This window comes from Malurus melanocephalus, unplaced genomic scaffold (genome assembly GCF_030028575.1).
Source record: "Malurus melanocephalus ecotype Western Australia unplaced genomic scaffold, MMel_1.1 scaffold_235, whole genome shotgun sequence".
In the NCBI taxonomy this organism is placed as follows: domain Eukaryota; kingdom Metazoa; phylum Chordata; class Aves; order Passeriformes; family Maluridae; genus Malurus; species Malurus melanocephalus.
The window spans coordinates 472754-492050 of NW_026623467.1; the positions used below are offsets into that span (position 1 = coordinate 472754).

The 19297-nt window shown below is 47.5% G+C and overlaps 1 protein-coding gene across 2 annotated transcripts in view; it reads left to right on the plus strand.

Moving 5' to 3' along the window:
• Positions 1-19297, plus strand: part of STUM (stum, mechanosensory transduction mediator homolog) — a 46565-nt gene that overhangs the window by 18551 nt on the left and 8717 nt on the right. For both annotated transcript variants that reach the window (XM_057374905.1, XM_057374904.1), the window contains exon 2: positions 12728-12907. In XM_057374905.1, the coding sequence (XP_057230888.1) occupies positions 12728-12907 (180 nt within the window). The remainder of the gene's footprint in view (positions 1-12727; positions 12908-19297) is intronic.

Below are 19297 nucleotides of genomic sequence, written 5' to 3' on the forward strand. Positions count from 1 at the left end.
GCACAAGRCAAGCACAAGGAGCCTGCCAGGATCACCAGGCACCGTGGTCCTGCTCAGCTGGGGACCAAGGAGAGCAACACTACCTGCTGAGCAGAGCATCATCCTCAAACTGCTCAACAGACTTGCTAAAAAGCTAGGAAAGTGCATAGATGCACATAGAATCAATTTTCCACAATTTCTAATTCTGCTTAAGGATGTGTCCATGCTACCCATGTTAGCCCTGTTTGAATTTGATTTATCAACCTCGTACCAAGCAGGCATATAGTGTTTGTCGTGGCCTGTTACTATTATTKAAAAGTACTCTCTTCCTGCAGTTTGCACCTCAGAATTGCTGCCAAGATCAGGTTAGACCTGATGAGCCAAATTAATCCCCAGTGTGACTCTGGCAGTCAGTGGATTTATGTCAGGGGTGAATCTGGGTCCAATAGAGATGTATTTCTTGGCAGAAGGAAAAGTCAAACAGCAGAGGAATGGATTAAGGTTGGATGGATGGTCCCAGAGCTGTGCCTGGCCTTCTTGAAAGAGGTGTTTTCCTTCTATGCCCACGCCTTCTTTCCGAGGAAACGCATTCCTCAGCTTTCCCTGCTGCTTGCTCCAGCATCCTGAACTGGGGGAGCCATGCAAGGTGGGAAAGGCAGTCCTGGGTGGGTGGGAGGTTATGAAGCTTTGTGAGCTGCTCCAGAGAGCCACAGAACACAATTCCCAAGAAAATATGGGAGGAGTAGCTTTGGGGATAKCCAAGAGTGCAGAAAGAGCTCTTTGGCCGGGGAGAGCCTTGTGGGTGCAAACACATCCTGGCTGGCACACAAGGGGGAAATGTGAATTCTCTTTCTTCTGCAGGACTGGTACTCCCCCAAAAAACAGCCCTGTTTAGAAATTACCGTAAAAAATGATCCTAGAGAATTCTAGCTGGCCAAATTAGAGGATATACAGAAGCAGAGAAACAATATCTTTGTTCAGGTTGTGAAGTCTTGCCTCACAGTGCCAGCATCAGGGGTTACGGGTGGTCTGCTGCCCCCACTGTGACTTCTCACAAGGCAGGAAAGGACATTTAAAAATCTGAATCTCAGCTGTCCTTTTGACAGTGAGATAAGGGCTCCAGCAGTCCTGCACAGGAGTGTTGGATCATGTTTCCACTGTCCCCAACCTATTCAGTATCAGATCTAGAAAAAAACAAGCAGGATGAAACCATGGTAATTYCCAGTTTCTCTTGGTGCACCTCACTCCTTATAAGTCTCTTCTAGACTCTGAAAATTTATGTCTTTGAGTCATTGTACATTAGAGGTATTACATTTCGTATTTTACTCAGTCATTATGTGCTCTATTGTGATGTTGGGGGCTCAGTTCTTTATGATATCTACMAAAAAMWMAMMAAAAAAMCCACATTCATTTTTCTCTAATGCTGACCAGTAGCTACTTGGCAGAGATTGGAAAGTATCTGGTAAAGGGAAAATCTGACCTTTGACAGAAATATGTGTAAACCAAGGGCTATTTCCTGCAAATTGGGAACACAAGAACTCTTAGTGATGGGAGGAGGGGGGCATTCAGATGAAAAGACCCCGGATAAAATCTCACAAGCACACTTAGCGGGCTGTGCCTGAACCTGGCATCTGAACACGAGCCAGCGCTCATCTGTGTTTGTTACCTGCTCAACTGAGCTGTGGCATCTCCTTTAAGCTTCACTCTCAGACAGAAGAGGACAAGTCCCTGCAGAAATGATGGTTTTATCCAAGTAAATATTTCTTCTAAAGAAGAAATTTCCCKTCAGTACAAAGGCATTTCCCCTCAGAGAGTGGCTGAGCCKGTTGGCAGGAGCRTGCACRGCTCAGGGAGTGACTTGAAGTTCAYCTCTTTTGGAGGGATCAGCAGCTCACAATCAAGTTTTCTGATGGCCATGAGAGTAATTGCACTTGACATTTTAGAACCAGAGCAGCTCTTGAWAAATAAATGGAGACATCACAAAGAGGCCTGTGTTCAAGGGCTGTCAGGCATATGGTGGCAGAAGGACATGGTTCTGGGAAAAGAAACAGAGACATCAGCTAAGCCTTGCATGGAGCAGCTGAAGTTATTGAAATAGCACAGAATAGCTGGGCCTGGAAGAGGCTTCTGGAGGTCACTGAGTCCCAGGGGGTTAAAGGACAGCAGGTTGCTCAGGCCCTCATCCACAGGACACCTGCCAATGCTGGCACATGCATTATTCTCCATAATACCTGCAATTTCTCCATCCTAAGAAATCTTCCTTATAGAAACTGTTTAATCTGGGCTGGATTCATTTGTCTTGGCTGGTGCTCATATTCACAGGATCTGTAGAGTCAGGGGTCACTGCAGCCCGCACTATTTATGGAGCCTGGCTGGGGTGATGTCAGGCAGAAGGTACCACTGCTCATTTCTCTGCTGCCACAAGAGATTTTGTTCTCTTGGTCTGCTCGGGGCCTTTCCAAGGGGAGCCAAAGTGTCTCTGGAAGATTCCAGATCTTCTCCACAGGGGAAAGACTGGTCCTGTGGAGAGGCTCACTCTGGCTTTGTGCTTCACCTCTAGAATTTCAGCACCCTCCATCAGTGCAGATCCTCATCCTCCTTGCCCCCCACTTTACTTCTGGAATCCATCATGTTGGAATCTGCTGCTCAGGGATGTTCATGTGGGAAATTCYAGTCAAAAGGAATGCAAAAGCTGCATGCATTGTTGAAAACGTTCYCTAATGGTTTTGCTGAATAAGATAAAACATCTTGATTGTCTCAATCAAGTAAATGATCATGAAATKAGATTTTTGTTTGTAAATTTGTCTGAATCACCTGAAGATACCAAAGCCAAACTTGGAGTGYAAAGCATCATCTCCTAAATATTTCAGCTGCTATGTACACGAGCAAAACAGCAACTTTGCAGTGGCTTCAGTAGGTAAAATGCTTTACCTTTCATCTAAAAATAGTGGGTTTAGGAGAACTGTTCTTGAAAAGCAAGACCTGGTCACTGTTTGACTAATGGCAGCACTGAACGGCAGAACAAGGACACAGCCCCATCAGGCTAGACAGTACATTTCCTGTGACAGACTMTCTAAATTAACACCTTAATAATCTTACTTTGGCATTATCAGGAYAAAGTTACAGCTTCAGAATTACTTAGCAAGCAGCTGTAAATCCACGACTGATTTCTGGTCTCACAAATCACACTCCAGACTCCTAGGTACAGCACCACACCGTTTAGCTGTATACAGAGTGCAATTCCCTTATTTCCCGTTTGTCCCGACTTGAGACACTTCAGCTCATAAAATGCGTACACTGAGTTTTCTGGATTAAGGGAAAAAAAAAAAAAAAAAAAAAAAAATTAATTTTTTTTAAAAAAAAAAAAAAAAAAAAAAAAAAAAAAAAAAAGCTATTGCAGATCTCCGAACACTTATGTCAGTTTTGTTTTACACTGCCACAGCCCTTAAAAGATAGCTTGTACTTTGGGGTGATTTTGGAGGSTGGTGCAATTTGTTACACTGTCAGCTGCCTTGTTCTGTAGAATAACCCCTAATTGCTCTGCATCCCCATCTAACTTTCTAATGAGATTAATTCTGTCTTGTGTCTCGGTAGTCCCTAATTAACATGATTTGTCTTCACAGTTAAGGGCTCCAGGGTAACGCAGCAAGCGCGGAGTCGCTGCTCAGCGAATCTCAGAAGCAGTGAATCCATCCTTCTGTGAGCAGAGCAGACGCTGTTGGGGAGCTTCAAAGGGCTCAACTCGTGGCTGAGAGAGACGGAGGAGGGAGAGCATCTCAGAGCTCTCCGGAGCTGCGGCTTTCGGGCTGGATCATCCCGGCAGGGCAGGAGGGAGCTCTGCGCTGCCGCTGACTGCTGCTTTCCTTCTGCTCAATTCGAGCTCCCCGGATGGGCRCTAATGGCGCTTAATTAACCTGTGCGAGGGCAGAGACAGGAAGAGGAGCGAGATTTGATTTGCCTTCACCCCGGAAAGCACCGGGTACCATTCGCAGCCCTTAAACTCGGGTGGGAGCTGGAGAGTCACGCGTGCTCTCCTCCCGCTCTGTGCCTGGCAAGAAAGAGCTTTCCCTGGCACAGACAATTAAGAAAAACTTCATCGCTGTATAAWTGGCAAAAGCCTTTGTGAAAGCTCTTAAGAATCCATAGGCTTTTCCTCATTATTTTTCCACTGTTACACAGCTCTTACTTACAGCAGCCTTTAGAAACTGGAGGAATCAGAAAGCCAAAAAGCTTTCCTTGCAGGAGGTTTTCTGACCTCTCTGAAATGAGGAGGGACTCTCTCCAGACATTCTGCTGTTGAAGCTTCCAGATTTGTAAAGTTTGGGTGAAAAGCCACATTCAAATTATTTCAGCATCAGCAGCACAAAACAGAATGGCTTGAGGTTTGTTTCTGGGTGTACATTAAGAGAACAGAAAATTAATTTCTGTAGATAGATGCTTGAGAATTGTGTTYAGGATCAGAGTCTTAAAGAGAGTCTTAAAAATAAGAGATGGATGATTATTTCTGGCTCCTTGGTTCCTCTCTCACTCGGGTCCTGAACTCCTGCAGGGGGTGGGTGCTGAGCAGCCTGGGACTAGAGAGCCACGGCAGAGCACCCAAGCTGGTGTTCCCAGCAGCTGGCAGGAGGAGAAGGGGACACAGGGTGGGATAAGCACCTGGTTTAATAGTGGACAATATAAATACAGAAAGTTCTGCTTGGCGGGAGAGAGCAGAGAGAAGCCAGCGTTGGAGCTGATTCCATGAAACAGAGCTTTTAAATTGCTGATAAAAGTACAGAGCAGCAGGAATGAGTCCACTTAGGTCAGATGAGCTCTGAGCAAAGTGCCCTGTGCCGTAAATAGCGGTCATGCCTTTTGTTCTCCCGTATGTTTGTTATAATCGGAAGCCAACTGCATTATTTCTCTGAATGCTGGCACACTTAATAAGGATGTAAATTAATTAAAATCCTCCCTCCATTCCATTAGCAAAGAAAAGAAGCAAGGATTGAGCAGAAGCGGGGCTGCAGTGCCTCGGTTGTTTTCATCGCAGTGCCCCTGGCTARCAGCAGAACCAGTGACAGGTCACTCAGCCTCCTCGTCTAATGTGCAAATGGGCTGTCATCCCCTTCCCAGCAAACAGCTGCCTTGCACGCTGCACATCAGCTTTAGCCAGGCCAGCCTGGCTGTGGGAAAGSAGCCAGCCACAGCCTGTGCAGGGTTCCAGCTGCCAGACTGCCCAGAGGATGTCTCCCTTACATCCAGAAATGCATCCCTCTGGACCTCCAGAGTCAGCTGGGCAGGGGTAGGGAACAGCTATGGCACAACTTGGACAGGCAGGAATACTCAATCAGGAGCAAGAGGAGGCTGGGAAGGAAGATTCCTGTGAGTGGGGTACCAGCACTGCATCTGGAAAAGCTGGGAATGAGCTTTTCAGAGTTGACCTGAGTGTCAGCTGCCTGTCTCAGAGCCTTTRCTGGGGTAAGCAGCAAAGAATTTCTCCTTGTGGCAGCTTATCTTGGAACTGTGACAACAGATGATACTTCTGATATGCTTTGATGGGCACCTTCAGCAATATTCCTTGGCTGTAGGTGGTAGGATTACTTGTTACAACTTTCCCATTTTTCTGTGTCTAGGTGTCCWTGTAGGAATATTTCCCCCCGCCACKCCTGGGAAATTATGTGTTTTCTGCAATGGTTCATACTATTGTAAAGGATGGTGCAAAATGTCATTGGTCACTCTGGGACCACATCATTTGATAAAAAAAACAGTCTGGGAATCAAGTAGGTGTAATTTGCAAAGGTAATTCAGCAAATCCTGGCAGAATCCTGAGATTTGTTCCACCCTYGTGGATTATGCAGTGGGGCCTTGCTTTTGCTGTTCAGCAGAAACTGTCCCGTCTCAGATACTTCAAGCACACCYTTAATTTTATGCATCAAGTCAACAGAATTAAACCACAGGACTGGACTGCAAAACTTCAGCCGAGGATTGTGGAATGTCTGGCAGTGGAACAAGCTGTACTTCAATCTCACTATTTATGGGTGGCTGCTTTTAAGTGTTCAAAACATTGCAGTGWTGCAGAGTAAAAATAATTTTGATGGGCCCGTGTATAATTAAAGCTTTAGTAAGTCACTTCACCTCTATGCAGCCCTCCCCCCACCATGTAATTTAAGATTTTGCTGTGTATTTTTAGCCTTGGAAGCCTGTGAAAGTTTGTTGCAGTCAAGTTTTGAAGTTTTTGTTAAAAAACTCTGCATTTTTAGAAGAGTTGACTTTTTCTAAAGCACTGAATATGAGGGGGAAAAAAAATCTCATTTTCCATGCAAAGGCACTGCTGTCTTACTTGCACGTGGGCTGTCTTCTGTGGCTGCTACATAAACACTGTCAAGTCTGCTCTGACCACATGACACAAACCTCCCGATAACAAACAAATGCAGAGCTCAGTGTGAGAGCCACGTACTGGGACACTTGGGATCTGTCACAGGCATGCAGTGCTTTGGGACATGCTGGTCATTCCCCATGTGTGTAGGGAAAGCAGAGAGCTAATCCTACACCCAGCCTGCCTTCTGCACACTCGGGAGCTGGAGCAAACCCTGTGGAGACAGGGATGGCAGGTGCCAGCTCTCCCTTGTCAAGTGGCTGTGTATTTTTGCCCACAGCGAGGCCAAAGGKAATGGAGGGAGCCAGAATTCCCTCTGGATGTCCTTCAGATATRGAAGGGGAAAATAAAAACAATGTGCTGGCAGAAGCCAAACAAAACATTTTTAATAGCAGGCCATGGAGGAAAAATTCATGAGCTACTCTCTCCATGGCAACATCTAGGTTCTGTCACGTTTGCTGCCTCCACTCTCTCCTCCTTCCCTTTTTCCTCTCCCTCTCCTACCCTTCAGCTCCTGCTGTTCCTCCCTGAGTCCTGCCCACACAGCTGTCCAGAGAGCTGGCACTCACAGRCGATGGCTTTGACACCAGGGTGTCATCGATGTCCCCTTCTGGCAGATCCAAATCTGTGGGATCCAGGATTTTGATTCTTAGAGGGACCAAAGTCAGCCTCCTGTTTCCTAAGCTGTCCACTGCTCCAGGTCTTCTACCCCTCAAATTGTTAAAACCACCTGCCACTCTACCCCCTTGCGCTGTGTTTGGCAGGGGCAGATTTCAGCATGGATACTGGAAAGGGAAAAAAGCTTGSCCATGGCTGTTAAATTAAGCCTTAAAAGCTTAGGTTTTATCTTTTAAATAAAGATGTTAATCTAAAACATGCTTATTTCTAGCAAAAAAACGCAAAACAAAACATTGGAAATTGCATCCAGTCCTTACTTCCATGGCTGACATGAGCTAAAGGAAGGATGTAGGGGATGTCCCTGACAAGTTGCATGTGGGGGACACCTAAGCCTTGCTGGTGCTGCAGCACTGTGTGGCAGTCTTGCCATCTCCTAGTTTGTTATATTTAATAATATCACAGAACCATTGAGGTGGGAAAAGACCTTCAAGATCCCCAAGTCCAGCCCTCAACTTGCCAAGAGGAACAGGTGCAGCAGCCACTTAGCAGTGAGGAATTGCAGTGTAAGTGGCAGCCTCCACACCCTGCACTAAGCACCGACCCAGCCCACAAGAGCAGCAGCACCCTGAGTTCCTCAGGGCTCCCAAGCTGAAGGCCACAGACTCTCCAGCTGGATGTTCTGCAGCTGTAACCTTGTGGAATGATTTTCATCTATTTCTACCAATGGCAAGTGGCTTGGGGTCTTCCATTGCTTGCTTGGAGCACCCCTGAGGAAACTGAGTAGGAATTTGCCTTTGGCAAAGGAGCCCATCTGGCCACAGCACCAGGCACTTAGGGAAGGGCAGCTCCCCCAAGAGGGTCCCCTCCATTCCTCTACTTCTGCTGCAAACCAGAGCGATTCACTGATTGCCCCTGCCTGCAATCCCAGCTCTCTGAGGAAGCCACGGSAAGAGGAGGCGTGATGGAGACCCTGCCAAGAGCCCTGCACTCCCAAACTGCAGCAGCTACGAGGGGTGACACAGAGGTGCCTCAGATGTTTTCCTGAACCAGCCTGTTCTGTTCAGAGAGCTAYAATAAGCTTGGAGAGAGCACTCTTGTCTCAGGGTGTTCAGGTGGCACATCTCCACCGGCAGGTTCTCTCATGCAGCTCAAGCTCCAGGGAGATCTGGCCAGACTGGGGACACTGGTGAGGATTCACTTCCAGAACACTTTGCATCTGTTTCCTCAACAATGACACCAACAATYGTCTGCTTCAGGAAACTTCAGCAGATTGTCATCATGAGCATTAATGCTTTGCAGCTCYATTTTATCACCCTGTTAACAGTGCCCTTTCCACAGCCCAGCTCTGCCCCRCTGAGCAGAGGGGAGTGGTGCTCCGCATCAGCACATGATGCCTCAGCCTTTCCCTAGGCAAGGTTTAGCCTTTCCCTCCTCATAACCCAAAGGGCTACATGATTCCTTGGATTGATGCTAAGGATGGGAGACCTCCACAGCTGAAAAAATGCTTTACAACCCTAACTGGAGTACAAAACCAAGTTCATGACACTGTGGAGCCAAGGATGACTTGACCAATAGACACCATATTCGCTGTTTTACCCAGGCAGTGAGTGCAATCCTTACAGCCATTCTTGCACAGCTTTCTCTGACTCCCACGAGCAAGAGCCAGCACATCTCATGAATTTTCAGCACATCCACAACATCTGCCTCRCATACCTGCCAGCACTGTTTAACGACAGCTAATAATCATTTTACTTAAGGAAATTCAGAGACGCACACCAGACACGTCCCCACACAGAGCACTCCCCTGACACAGCACACACACAGGTACAGCTCATCCCACAAAAACACACATTARTTATGTCTCCTCGTAGCAATCCAACAGCCCTGCTCCCACAGASACCTCAGGTTTTGTTGCCATCTCTGCCTGTACAGTGTGTGCCTCCTGCAGCTTGCTCCAGTTCCTGAGCTGTGATGTGGCCCTGATTTTCTCCCCTGGGAGCAGGACAAGAGACACCATAGCACTGYCTCGTTTGCTCCCAGCACTGCAGGGGAGCGTCTTAAATGATCTCCAGGCTTTCAGGAAGAGGAAGGAGTATTTCCCACCCTCTCCGTGTCTCCAGGCTTTGGTAGGGTAGGGATCATCACAGAATCACCAGCATCATCTCCACATGCTGCCCCTGATTGCAGTAATTTGGGTTTCTGCTGCTCCTCCACCTGTAGCAACTCATCAGATGTGATTTCCTTGCAGYAGAGATGCTTTCTTTTGGGAAGTTTCAGATGTCTAAAGTCCACTTCTGGGGAAGCCCACTAATAAATTGTCTGCATGCTCAAGTTACTTGCACTTGTGCTGCAGTGTCCTGTCTCACTCAGGCTCCAACTTCTGATGTTTCTGGGAAGGTGCCATCCCAGCTGGTCCTCCACATGAAATGTGCCAGGCTCCAGGTCTGACTAAAGCTCTTGCAGSAGTGCCCAGGGTAGGTTTTCTTGTAAAAACAGGAGAGAAAAATGTATCCCCTACAGTTTAATATATTCCATTACACAGTCCCTGCTGCACTCAGATAACACCAGGATAGGCCATGTCCTGACCTCATGCCTTCCTCCACCCTGGGTGAGTGACTCAAACAACAGGAAAACAGGGGAGCCCTCTCCAGGGTGTGAGCTTTTGCTCAAAGAGAAAAAACACCCAAACTATTCCTGTTGGGTTATTTTGGTGTTCTCTGTGAGGCTGGGACCAGCAGATGATGCTCTTGGGAAGGCCCTGGCTGCCAGGGGTGGCAGCATACACGGAGAGGGGACTTTATCCTGCACGATCACGGACCAGAGAGGAGAGAAAGGGCAAAACCGTCACCTGTGCCCCTTCATTTAATTGTGTTGTTCTGCAGATACACACCCCCTTCGTGTTCAATGGGTTAAAGCAGCTTTCTGTATGTACTGGTGTGATCTAAAAATACCCCAGTTCTGCTGACAGCCAAGGCAGGCAGAGGCTCCCAGGGGCTCATTTTCCAGCCCAGTGTGTGCCCCAGCTGGCTGCCACTGCCCCAAGTGAGAGGAGTTTGAAGAGCAAGAGCAGTGTCACACCCCCTCACAGCCTTGCTGCACATCACCCTCTGTGTCCCAGCTGCTCCAGGAGAGCAATCCTCAGCTTCCATCYCTCTGCCCAGCCCCTGGCACTTGCTGGCTCCAGTTGCAACAGGGGCTGGACGGTTCTGCCAGGTGATTGCAAGGGGCTTAGCAAACAGACTCATTAAAAACACCACAGGACATCTTCATCACCTCCCCTCTGACCCAAAGAGGCTGCATGCATTTGTGATTTAGACTAATCCCAGATTTTATTGCAGTTTGGGTGTTTTTCGTTGGGGAGATAGAAGAAATGCTTACTATGATTTATTTACATTATATTGGCCCAACTGTGTGGGTGCTCAGTTTGTATCAGACTTGTGTTTATTGGTTTGTGTTTGCTGGTTGCTCTCACAGCCTCAGCCCTGTTTGGACTGCTGGTTTATTTGGCCACCACCACCCCAGCAGCTGGCACTCCAGGTTTAGGATTTGCAGGCTGTAGGGATTCAAGTCTCTGAATGCCTGCTGAGGAAGGGAAAGGCTCGGTGCCCCGGCTCTGAGGCAGCGAGGTGGTATCAGCAGACACAGTTTGCTGCCTTCCTCCTCCTCCTCCTCCTCCTCTCCACCTCTTGGTTTCCAGATGCCAATAATTCCATATTTGGCAGTGTGCAACTGTGATGGCTTCCTAAGGGGAAAACATCTACTTTGGCAAAAGCATTTAAGACTCTTACTCCTGCTTCACATTCTCAAGTGTATGTGGAGCAGAGGGAAAATCTTTCCATCTTATGCCTGCTTATGCAGCTCAAGTCTTTTGTTCAAAAACGCCTCCCAAAGATTGGCTAATCATAATTAATAAAGATAATGCACCRGAATTGGAAAAATGAATTTGTTCCTGTGAGTAGGCAAGTGGCCTGAAGAGGAATCAAAAGCCAAGGTTTATGAGATTTTAATCCCAGTTTTTGTATCTCTTCCCAGTCCAGAGGAGGACACTTAACTGCTTCATTAGCATCATTCCTTTCCRAATGGGACTAGACTTCATCTTAGTCACTGTGATAGTTAGAGGATTAATTGACTAATTCAGCACCTCACTCTAATGATGTAAATATCTTAAAAGTTTCACTGGAATGATGTGACGCTTTAAGAATTATTGCTCATTTATGACCTTTCTTTGTAACACATCTTGGAAGAGTTAAAGGTAAGGCAAGAGGGGAAGATTTTAATTTTAAAAAGAGACAAGCATTTCCACTTGGCAACATTTTACATCCTGATGGAAAAACATAAACACCCAGTCTCTGATCTTGCYTCAATCCATATTTAATCTCAGAGAGTGCTGTGGTGTAACTTTGATGACAACACTTTCAGGAAGCATGAGGGAAATATTCCAGGCTTCCTTCTGCTTTGAAAAAACTATAAAGGAAAAAAAAGGTGGGTGAAGCAGGGCAGAGATGCCACATAATCCCACTTGGAGGACACAAGAGACATGGAAGACAAAGCCAAAGAGCAAAAGACAGCAAGGGGGAGACTTATCAACATCAGCCACAACCCTTTCACTCCATGCCTGCTCATGCCCAGCTCTGGCATGTGCCACAGGGAGGAGGTGGGAGTATGGAATGGGATCCAGCCAGCAGCAGGAGGATGAGCAGGGTTTTAGGAGCTGGTGGAATGTTAGGAAGACACTGGAATTGATGCTTGCAGAGAATGGCAGGATTAAAAATAGCCAGCCTTCCCCAGCTTTTTGCCATCTCAGCTGCCCGTTATCCTTGTGACCCACTGAGGAAGGGGCAGCAGAGATTCTCTTTTCCACCACCCTGGCAGTGCAGGACAAAATGGCGTTTTGCTTCTAACCCAGTGGTTCTGTTCTCTTGGTCTGATGAGTTTTACTACAAGGGTGTAAAGTGAGCGTTTTGTCTTTGTCTTCAGTCAAACCAAGTAACTCCCACCTCCCCCAGAGTCCAACAAGGCACTCGTGGGCACTGAAGATGTGCTCATTCATTCACATGTTACAGGCTATTTGCAGGTTTCCCTCCTTTGAGAGGAAAAAAGGTAGAAACCATCATTTCAATTCAAGGTGTTGATTAAAGAAGATGTTTCACAGAACTATGTTATCCAGTACAATCAGCACTGCACCTTGGTACTTAGCTTAGAAATGCTCTGTTTGTCTTAGAAAAACCCAAAGACAATTCATAACACTGAGAGGTGATTAAATATGTACTTAGGTAAGGTGCCTGAACCTCCTGGCCAACAGCTCATATTTTGTAGGAGCCAGGACCAGTTTCTTCTGCTCTTTATCCATACTGTGTGTTTCTGCATGTTGGTTGTGGGACAGACAAGCTTCCCTGAGCTGTGAGTTTCAGCTTGCCATGAGCCCAGCACATCAGCTCGAAGTAAAAAAAATCTGCCTTGTCCAGTGATGTAAATTTAGGAAGAATCTTTGTGAAAGGCTGCTGTGGTGCAGGGCTTTCCCTCCCCCAGCTTTAACCTTCATACATCACCAAGATCCTTCATCTGAAACATTTTAGGAAGTCTGAAGTGTGGTTGAAAGATTTGTGCATTTGTCCCAAGCAGAGCCAGGGGCTGCCACAACTTTCTTTAAGAAGTTTAGCACAAGGAGCGAGGAGCAGGTCAGAGGGAAGGGATCTGCAGGATGCGGTGGCTCTGTGTCACCCGTGGGTGCTGTGAGTGTCGCATGTGTCACTCATGTCGCTGCTCTCTCCCCAGGGACGTTCGTGTCGGCGTTCACCGTGCTGTGCGGGGCGCGCACCGACCTCCCCGACCGGCACATGTGCTGTGTCTTCTGGCTGAACATCGCTGCTGCTCTCATCCAGATCCTGACGGCCATCGTGATGGTGGGCTGGATCATGAGCATATTTTGGGGGATGGACATGGTCATTCTTGCAAGTAAGTACAGTGCACTCGCCCTCCTGGCTTCTCCTCTCCTCCCCGTGTCCCTGGGTCCCAGATAATGTCCCTGCAAGCCACTGGGCTGCGCTGTAGGGAAGAAGAGCTGCCGGATGGGTTCTGCAAGCTCATGAGAAACACAAGAGGCAAAGAAATTGCCCTGTGGGCCCTGTGACATACCTGGAAGAGCCTCCCATCCCACCATGTGGGTCAGGAGCTTCCTTTTCCCTTTATGAAATGACATGTGCAGGAAGGGAGAGCTCTGTGAACGCTGCTGTGAGCGCTGTGAATGCTGCCTGGAGTCCTTTCTGCCCTGGTCACATCCATTGGAACAAGAAAGCCCTTCCTCCCTTGCACATCTGGCAGCAAATCTGTGGTTACTGAGACTTTTCTGTGTCGCTGCTTCTCCTCCCAGGGCCAGCTGTCACCAGAAATGCCCCGGGGACTCTCCCGGATTCTCCCCTTGCTCCTAAGGATACATTTACATTTACCCAATGTTTTGGGGGGATTTCTTTTCATGTTTCAGACCAAATTCTTAGGCTGGGCCAGGAGTGTTTAACTGCTCCTAGAAAGACTTCCCATACACCTTGGAGTTGACTAAAACATTAGGATAGGGAAAGAAGGATCCTTTTTTAAATGTACATCATTTAAGTAACCCAGTAAGGAGATATTACCAACCCAGAGTAAAGGTTCTGTAACTTTTACCTGATAGAGGCTTTTACTGGTGTAAAAGTGGTATCATATCCCCTGTATCCTGGTGCACAGGTTTGAGGTGACAGCCTCATCTCACCCTACAGCCTCAAGCAACACGGAGCTCAGGGTGCTGGTGACATCTGCAAAACCCCACTCCCTTTCCAGAGGCTGGCAGAGGCCAGTGGGCAAATGCCCCAAAGCAAACAGGCCTGAAATCTCACAGGCTGACAAAAGTAGGTCCCAAAGCAAGCCCCTCCCCCAGAGACCATCTTATCAGCAGCTCTTGCCTTTTGGKCTGAAAGGGCTCCACTTTGTCATCTCTGCTGATGACATGTGTGGCTGCACAACAGAGGGGGAGAGACGATCTCAGGAAGGTGACAGGAACCCTCCTAAAGACAAAATGGAAGAAATTGAAAAAAAAAAAAAAAGAGGCAGGGAACCAGTGCACATTTTCAGCTGCCAAGCCCAGGGGTTAAACCCTCTCACCAAACCACCTGCTAATTTCTGAGCCAGCTTCAGTTAAGGYAGTCCCCATGCAGAGCCCATTAAAAACCTGAACACATGCAAAACAAAAGCTTTCCTAGGGATGAAGGCAGTACTGCTCTTTGCTTTACCCTGCAAACCACCTACCACGTTTCCTTCCAAATGTACCTGCAGAGCAGGTGATTTCTGAGGATAAATTGTGAATTGGTGTGTGTGTGTGTGTGTGTGTGTGTGTGTGATGTGTCTTTAAGAATCTGCCAGATTTGTGTGTGATCCCATAAATGCATGTTCATAACCATAAGCTCTTCTGCTCTTCTTCTGTGGGGCAGCCCCTGTGTGTGGGTCACTGTCAGGCAGGACCCTATAYTGCAGTCGTAGGGAGAGTCAGGAAAGCTTCTGTCCTGACAAAGAACCGCCACTGAAACTGTGACTTGCTTTGCTCCATAGTCCTGCTCCCCAGGTAGAGGGTTTGGCACCTAGGAGGGTCTTTTCCAGTTCGCTACTAGGAAAAGCCATACAGCTTGGAAGTATTGCCCAAGCATTGTTTCCCAYATCTGGCTGGATTCCACCCATCTGGGAGGCAGAGGATGGATGAGCAGCATGTGCTGGGAATGCTCAGGCCAAGAGGTCCCCGGGCACAGCAGCAGCATTTCATCCCTCTGGTGGTAGCAGAGCATGGAGTTGACATGTCTTAGGTTCACCAGCAGCATCTGACAAGTTGCAGCCCATGGTGGTTTCCTGACATCTCAATAAATAACTGATTTTAAGTTTACTCACCATGCAGAGAAAGGAGTTGCTAAATAAATAAGCTCTTGGTTGGTGGGGAATAAAAGAAAAAWCTCAATCTCAATTGAAACAAAGAACAAAGTGATCGCTTGCTCTCAGCTGGATCAAGCAGCSCTGTCAGAGCCAAAGTGGTTTGTGCTATCATGTTAGAAATAAAATAATAACTTCAGARGGAAACCGTGTTTCAAATGCAAGAAATAAGACATTTCATTTAAAAACACTKCCAGGAAACAGTTTGCTTTGGCTGGGTTTTGTTTGCATGCAAACCATTGGATGCACTGGACAGAAATTGTACAACATTGCAACTTCAATCTGCAAGCAGATGGGAATTAGTTAAAAAATATGAAACCACTGCCCACCTCTAATCCCCTTGCCTTGAAATGGTCAATTCCATGTGTCCCTATGAGGGTGCCACGCTATTTGGGTGGGCTGGAGGCAGGGCACAGYGGGTGCTGTCTGAGCTGCTGAGGGCTACCACTGAGGAGGGTGGAAAGCAGCCAAGGGTCAGGAACTGTGCTTAGGCTTTCCCTAAGGGAAGAGCACCTYACTACCTGGATCAGGGTCTGTCTCTGTTAGCTGGTACAGTTGGGAGGGAGCTAGAACCACAAAATCATAAAATCACTAAGGTTGAAAAAAACCTCCAAAATCATGGAGTCCAASTCTCAAACCATCACCATCATGTCCACCACTGAACCATGTCCCTGAGTGCCACATCCACATGCCTTTTGAACAGAAGGCTCATTGCAGCTTTTCATCTTCGAGTTGTATTTCCCATGCATGGAAAGAGGGAGTCTGCTCTGAGGATAATGGCATAATGTCCATAATGAGGGAAAAAGRAGAAGAATTATAGGCCAATCAGGTATACTTCAATTCCTGGAAGAAGTAATCAATTAAGTGACTCACATGCATTCAGAAAATAAAAAACACCCCCACAAAGTCACCGTGGATTTTTCCAGAGTGAGCTGTGTCAGACTGGCTTGATTCCCTTCAGTGACAGAGGAATTAATTTCGTGTGAGGTGGCAGCAGYCAGCTATCCCTCCTAACCTCCACATGCTGACCCCGTCTCACACAGCATTCCTGCCAGCAAGCCAGGGTGACGTGGCCTGCATGAAAATGCACTTGGGAACTGTTCTCTGAATGGATTTTCCTGTCCTGGAAAGGCATAAGGAAAGGTGTGTTGGAAGGCTTCCTGAACCCAGCTTTGCTCCGTGTTTTAATTTGTAGCTTGAAGATGGGGAGGAGAAGAGGTTCCCCAGCTGCACACAGTGAGGGCAGTGCCCTGATCCACGCAAATCGAAGGAATGGTCTGGAAACAGTGAGTGCTACTCAGTAGGGACGAGCCCAAGGCTCTACAGAAGAATTAATGGACTGCATGAATACACACCAGGGAACAACTTGTTTGTCAGGGAAGGACGTGGTGGCTGCAGCGAGTCACAGGTGACACAGGGGAACATTGCTGCGGAGGGAGCAAACAGCACACAAGCAGGTAGAAGTGGAGCTTGTAGGGCTCTTACTGATCCTCTCACCTTTCTCMGCTTGCATAAAGCTGTGGTGAGGTTTGTGACCAGCTTTGGAAGTTGTACTTCAAATGTGGAAATCCTGGAGAGAGTCCAGAGAACCATAAGACAGTAGGGGTGTTGATGATGAAGGTGTTCAGCCAGCTAGTAAATGTGGGAGGGCAGCAGTTCAGCCTAAGACAGACTTAAATAAGAGCAGGGAGGATCTGTGTGGAAATTAGATGACATTTTTCCTCCAGTAAGGCCAAAATGCTGCAGATGTGGCATTGTCYCCAGAAGACTCCAAGAGTGGCCTGACCCATGTTTGCTGGGACCAAGGCAGGACATGGCAAGAGACCAACTGACCTGGGGGGTGCTGTCCAACCCTCACCYCCTCTAAGGTGCCCTTTAGCGGGATAATTTCCCAGCAGGAAGATAAATTGAATGCAGTTTTGCTGTCACAWTTAATTTTGGCAGCACCACAGCACAGGGTATTTTCTCTGCTAATTTAAACAAAGTGCCAGCTGGCCCCGCTGGACACTGCAGATACCTTCTTTAAGCAGCCTTAGGGCTTTGGCAGCTGTCCTCTGCTCTACCTGCTGTCTGAAGGCACGGGTGGAATCACAAAGAAGCACTGAATTCTCTTGCCAAAAAGTAGCTGGGCAGTGCTGCTGCTTTGTGCTCTGCTGGAGCCCTTGCCAGCTCTGTGGGGATGATGCACAGAGTTCAGACAAAGCAGAGCTGATTCTCTGGCCAAGGCAGYCTCCTCAGGCTTTCCAGGCAAAGCTCCCTCTGTGATAGGCACACCTTGTCCACAGCCCACATCTTCATCAGCCCTGTTGTAAAGAATGAACACAGTGGAGTGGCTTTTCCAGGAAGTCCCTACCTTCTCAGAGCCTCTTACAAAAGGCTGTGTGCGCTTTCTCGACACAAATGACAGAGAAATAATACAGTAATGTCACACTGACATGGCACAGGGGACACCAGCCAGGARCTGCTTGTCCAGGCATTGTTTTGCCTCTACTGAATGCTGCCAAGAAGTCAAGCCTGGTTTCTGGAGGCAGCCCTCCCTCAGCTTTTAGCCTCGGAATAAACGATGTGTTCAGCTGCACCATCGCTCTTGGGTTCAGGGGATGGAGATTTCAGCTGACTCTCGGGGCCAATGGGCAGCCAGTAGTGAGAATTGACCTGTAATCATGCCATCCTTGTCACTCCTTTGCTAATTACTCTGCTCCGACTCTGCCAGAAGCAGCAGCAGATGATTGCACAGGCACTGCATGCTCAGGCTCCGAGGGATTTTGGAAAGCATCACTGAGCCTCTCTGCTCTGCACGGCCCCTGCTAGGGCAGGTAATATGGCTGCCCTGGGAAGGAAACAGGAGCAGGAAGCCCAAAACAACTGGTAACTCTTCCTGAGATRAAGGAAATTCTGAGGATAAACTGCCTGCTTAGATCTATCATATTTTTTTTTAAAAATCTAAATAGAGCTGTCTTCCACACTATGCCTGAGGGAAGTAATTAAAATACCCTGTTTTGCAATTTCCTACAAAATGCTGCAGTGGGGCAAGTCCGTAAAATATTGTGGGAATGTTAAATAGCACCAGTGTTTGCAGCACCCAGACAGACTGAGACACGCTGTGGTTGTGAGTTACCTGCAGGCACAAGCAAACTCAGCAAGGGAAACTGCCAAAAAGCCTTCAGGTGTAGTGTTCACAGCTCTGGGACTGTGAACGGCATGCCATGAGCCCCTTGGTACATTTGTGGTGTCTTGTYTGATGCCTTCCCTCAGCGGTTTCCCTTCAGTCAAACCCATGAAATACCAATGTCGCAGGAAAGAGTTTCTGGGAGTAGTGCTCTGAGTTGTTAGCCCATCCAGCCTGTTCAGCTCGAGGCTGGAAAACCAGATGAGCATTCCCCATCATCTTTAAACAAGAGCCCCAAATGAAATGATCCACTTCAAGAGCAAGGATTTTAAGTAATGTTTAGCCCTGGTGTGAATGTCTGATGGTAGAGCAGCTGTTCTATGTTTACTCTGCAGMCTCAATTTGTTCATTCTCTTCTGGTTCTCCATGTGTTTCAGATATATTGTCTACACTTACATTTCTCCCTCTCTCTTTCTTTCATGTTCCTTTGCCTCCTTTTGTTCACCATCAAAGTCTCACAAGGTAAGTTTGTTTCTGTTCTTCCTTCTCCTCCTTCTCACACTCTGAGCAGTTTCCCATGGAGAGCAGCGAGCGTGGGTCAGGGCAGCACATCTGGAATTCTCTGGTCAGTGCTGCCCGCTCCCAGCCCAAGCCTAGCCATTTGCCTTTCCATGTGTGTGTCCGACTGTCTTTGTGTCTGTCCTGTGGCAGCACAGCCCCAGGGATGTTGAAAATCTTCCCACAGCATTGAAATGCCCTGGGGATGCCCCAAGGACAGCSTTGGAGCAGAGCAGGAACCCGTTTCAGCCTTGAGAGCATCCTGAAGGCACCCTCTGCAGGAACCCAGTCCAGAAGGACAGCCTGTGCACACACTGAGTTCTTTTTGCCTCAATCTTACATGCAATGGTTTACAGAAGTGCAAGTTTAAGTAAACTCGATTAAATCAGTGATTTTGTGCACAGACCCACTTCATCCTGATTCCAGAGCTGTATCTCAGTTGTGTTGCAGGTGCACTGACTTAAAGCTGCTTCACACAGAATACCTACTCCTGTGCAATAAATGCAATAACATATAAACTACTGGATAAGTTAAGACTAAAGTATTGTAATAAATAAGTAGCAAAGGACAGGTAATTTTTTGGCTTATTTTGATCATGTGAAGAGAGAGACAGGCTGCCTTCCAGCCAGCTTCAACACTGGTTGAAGTGTCTGGRTAGCCAGACTGAAAACATTTCTCAGCCTTAATTTTCTTATATCTCAATAAGAGGCAGGGCTGTACCAGCAGGTTAC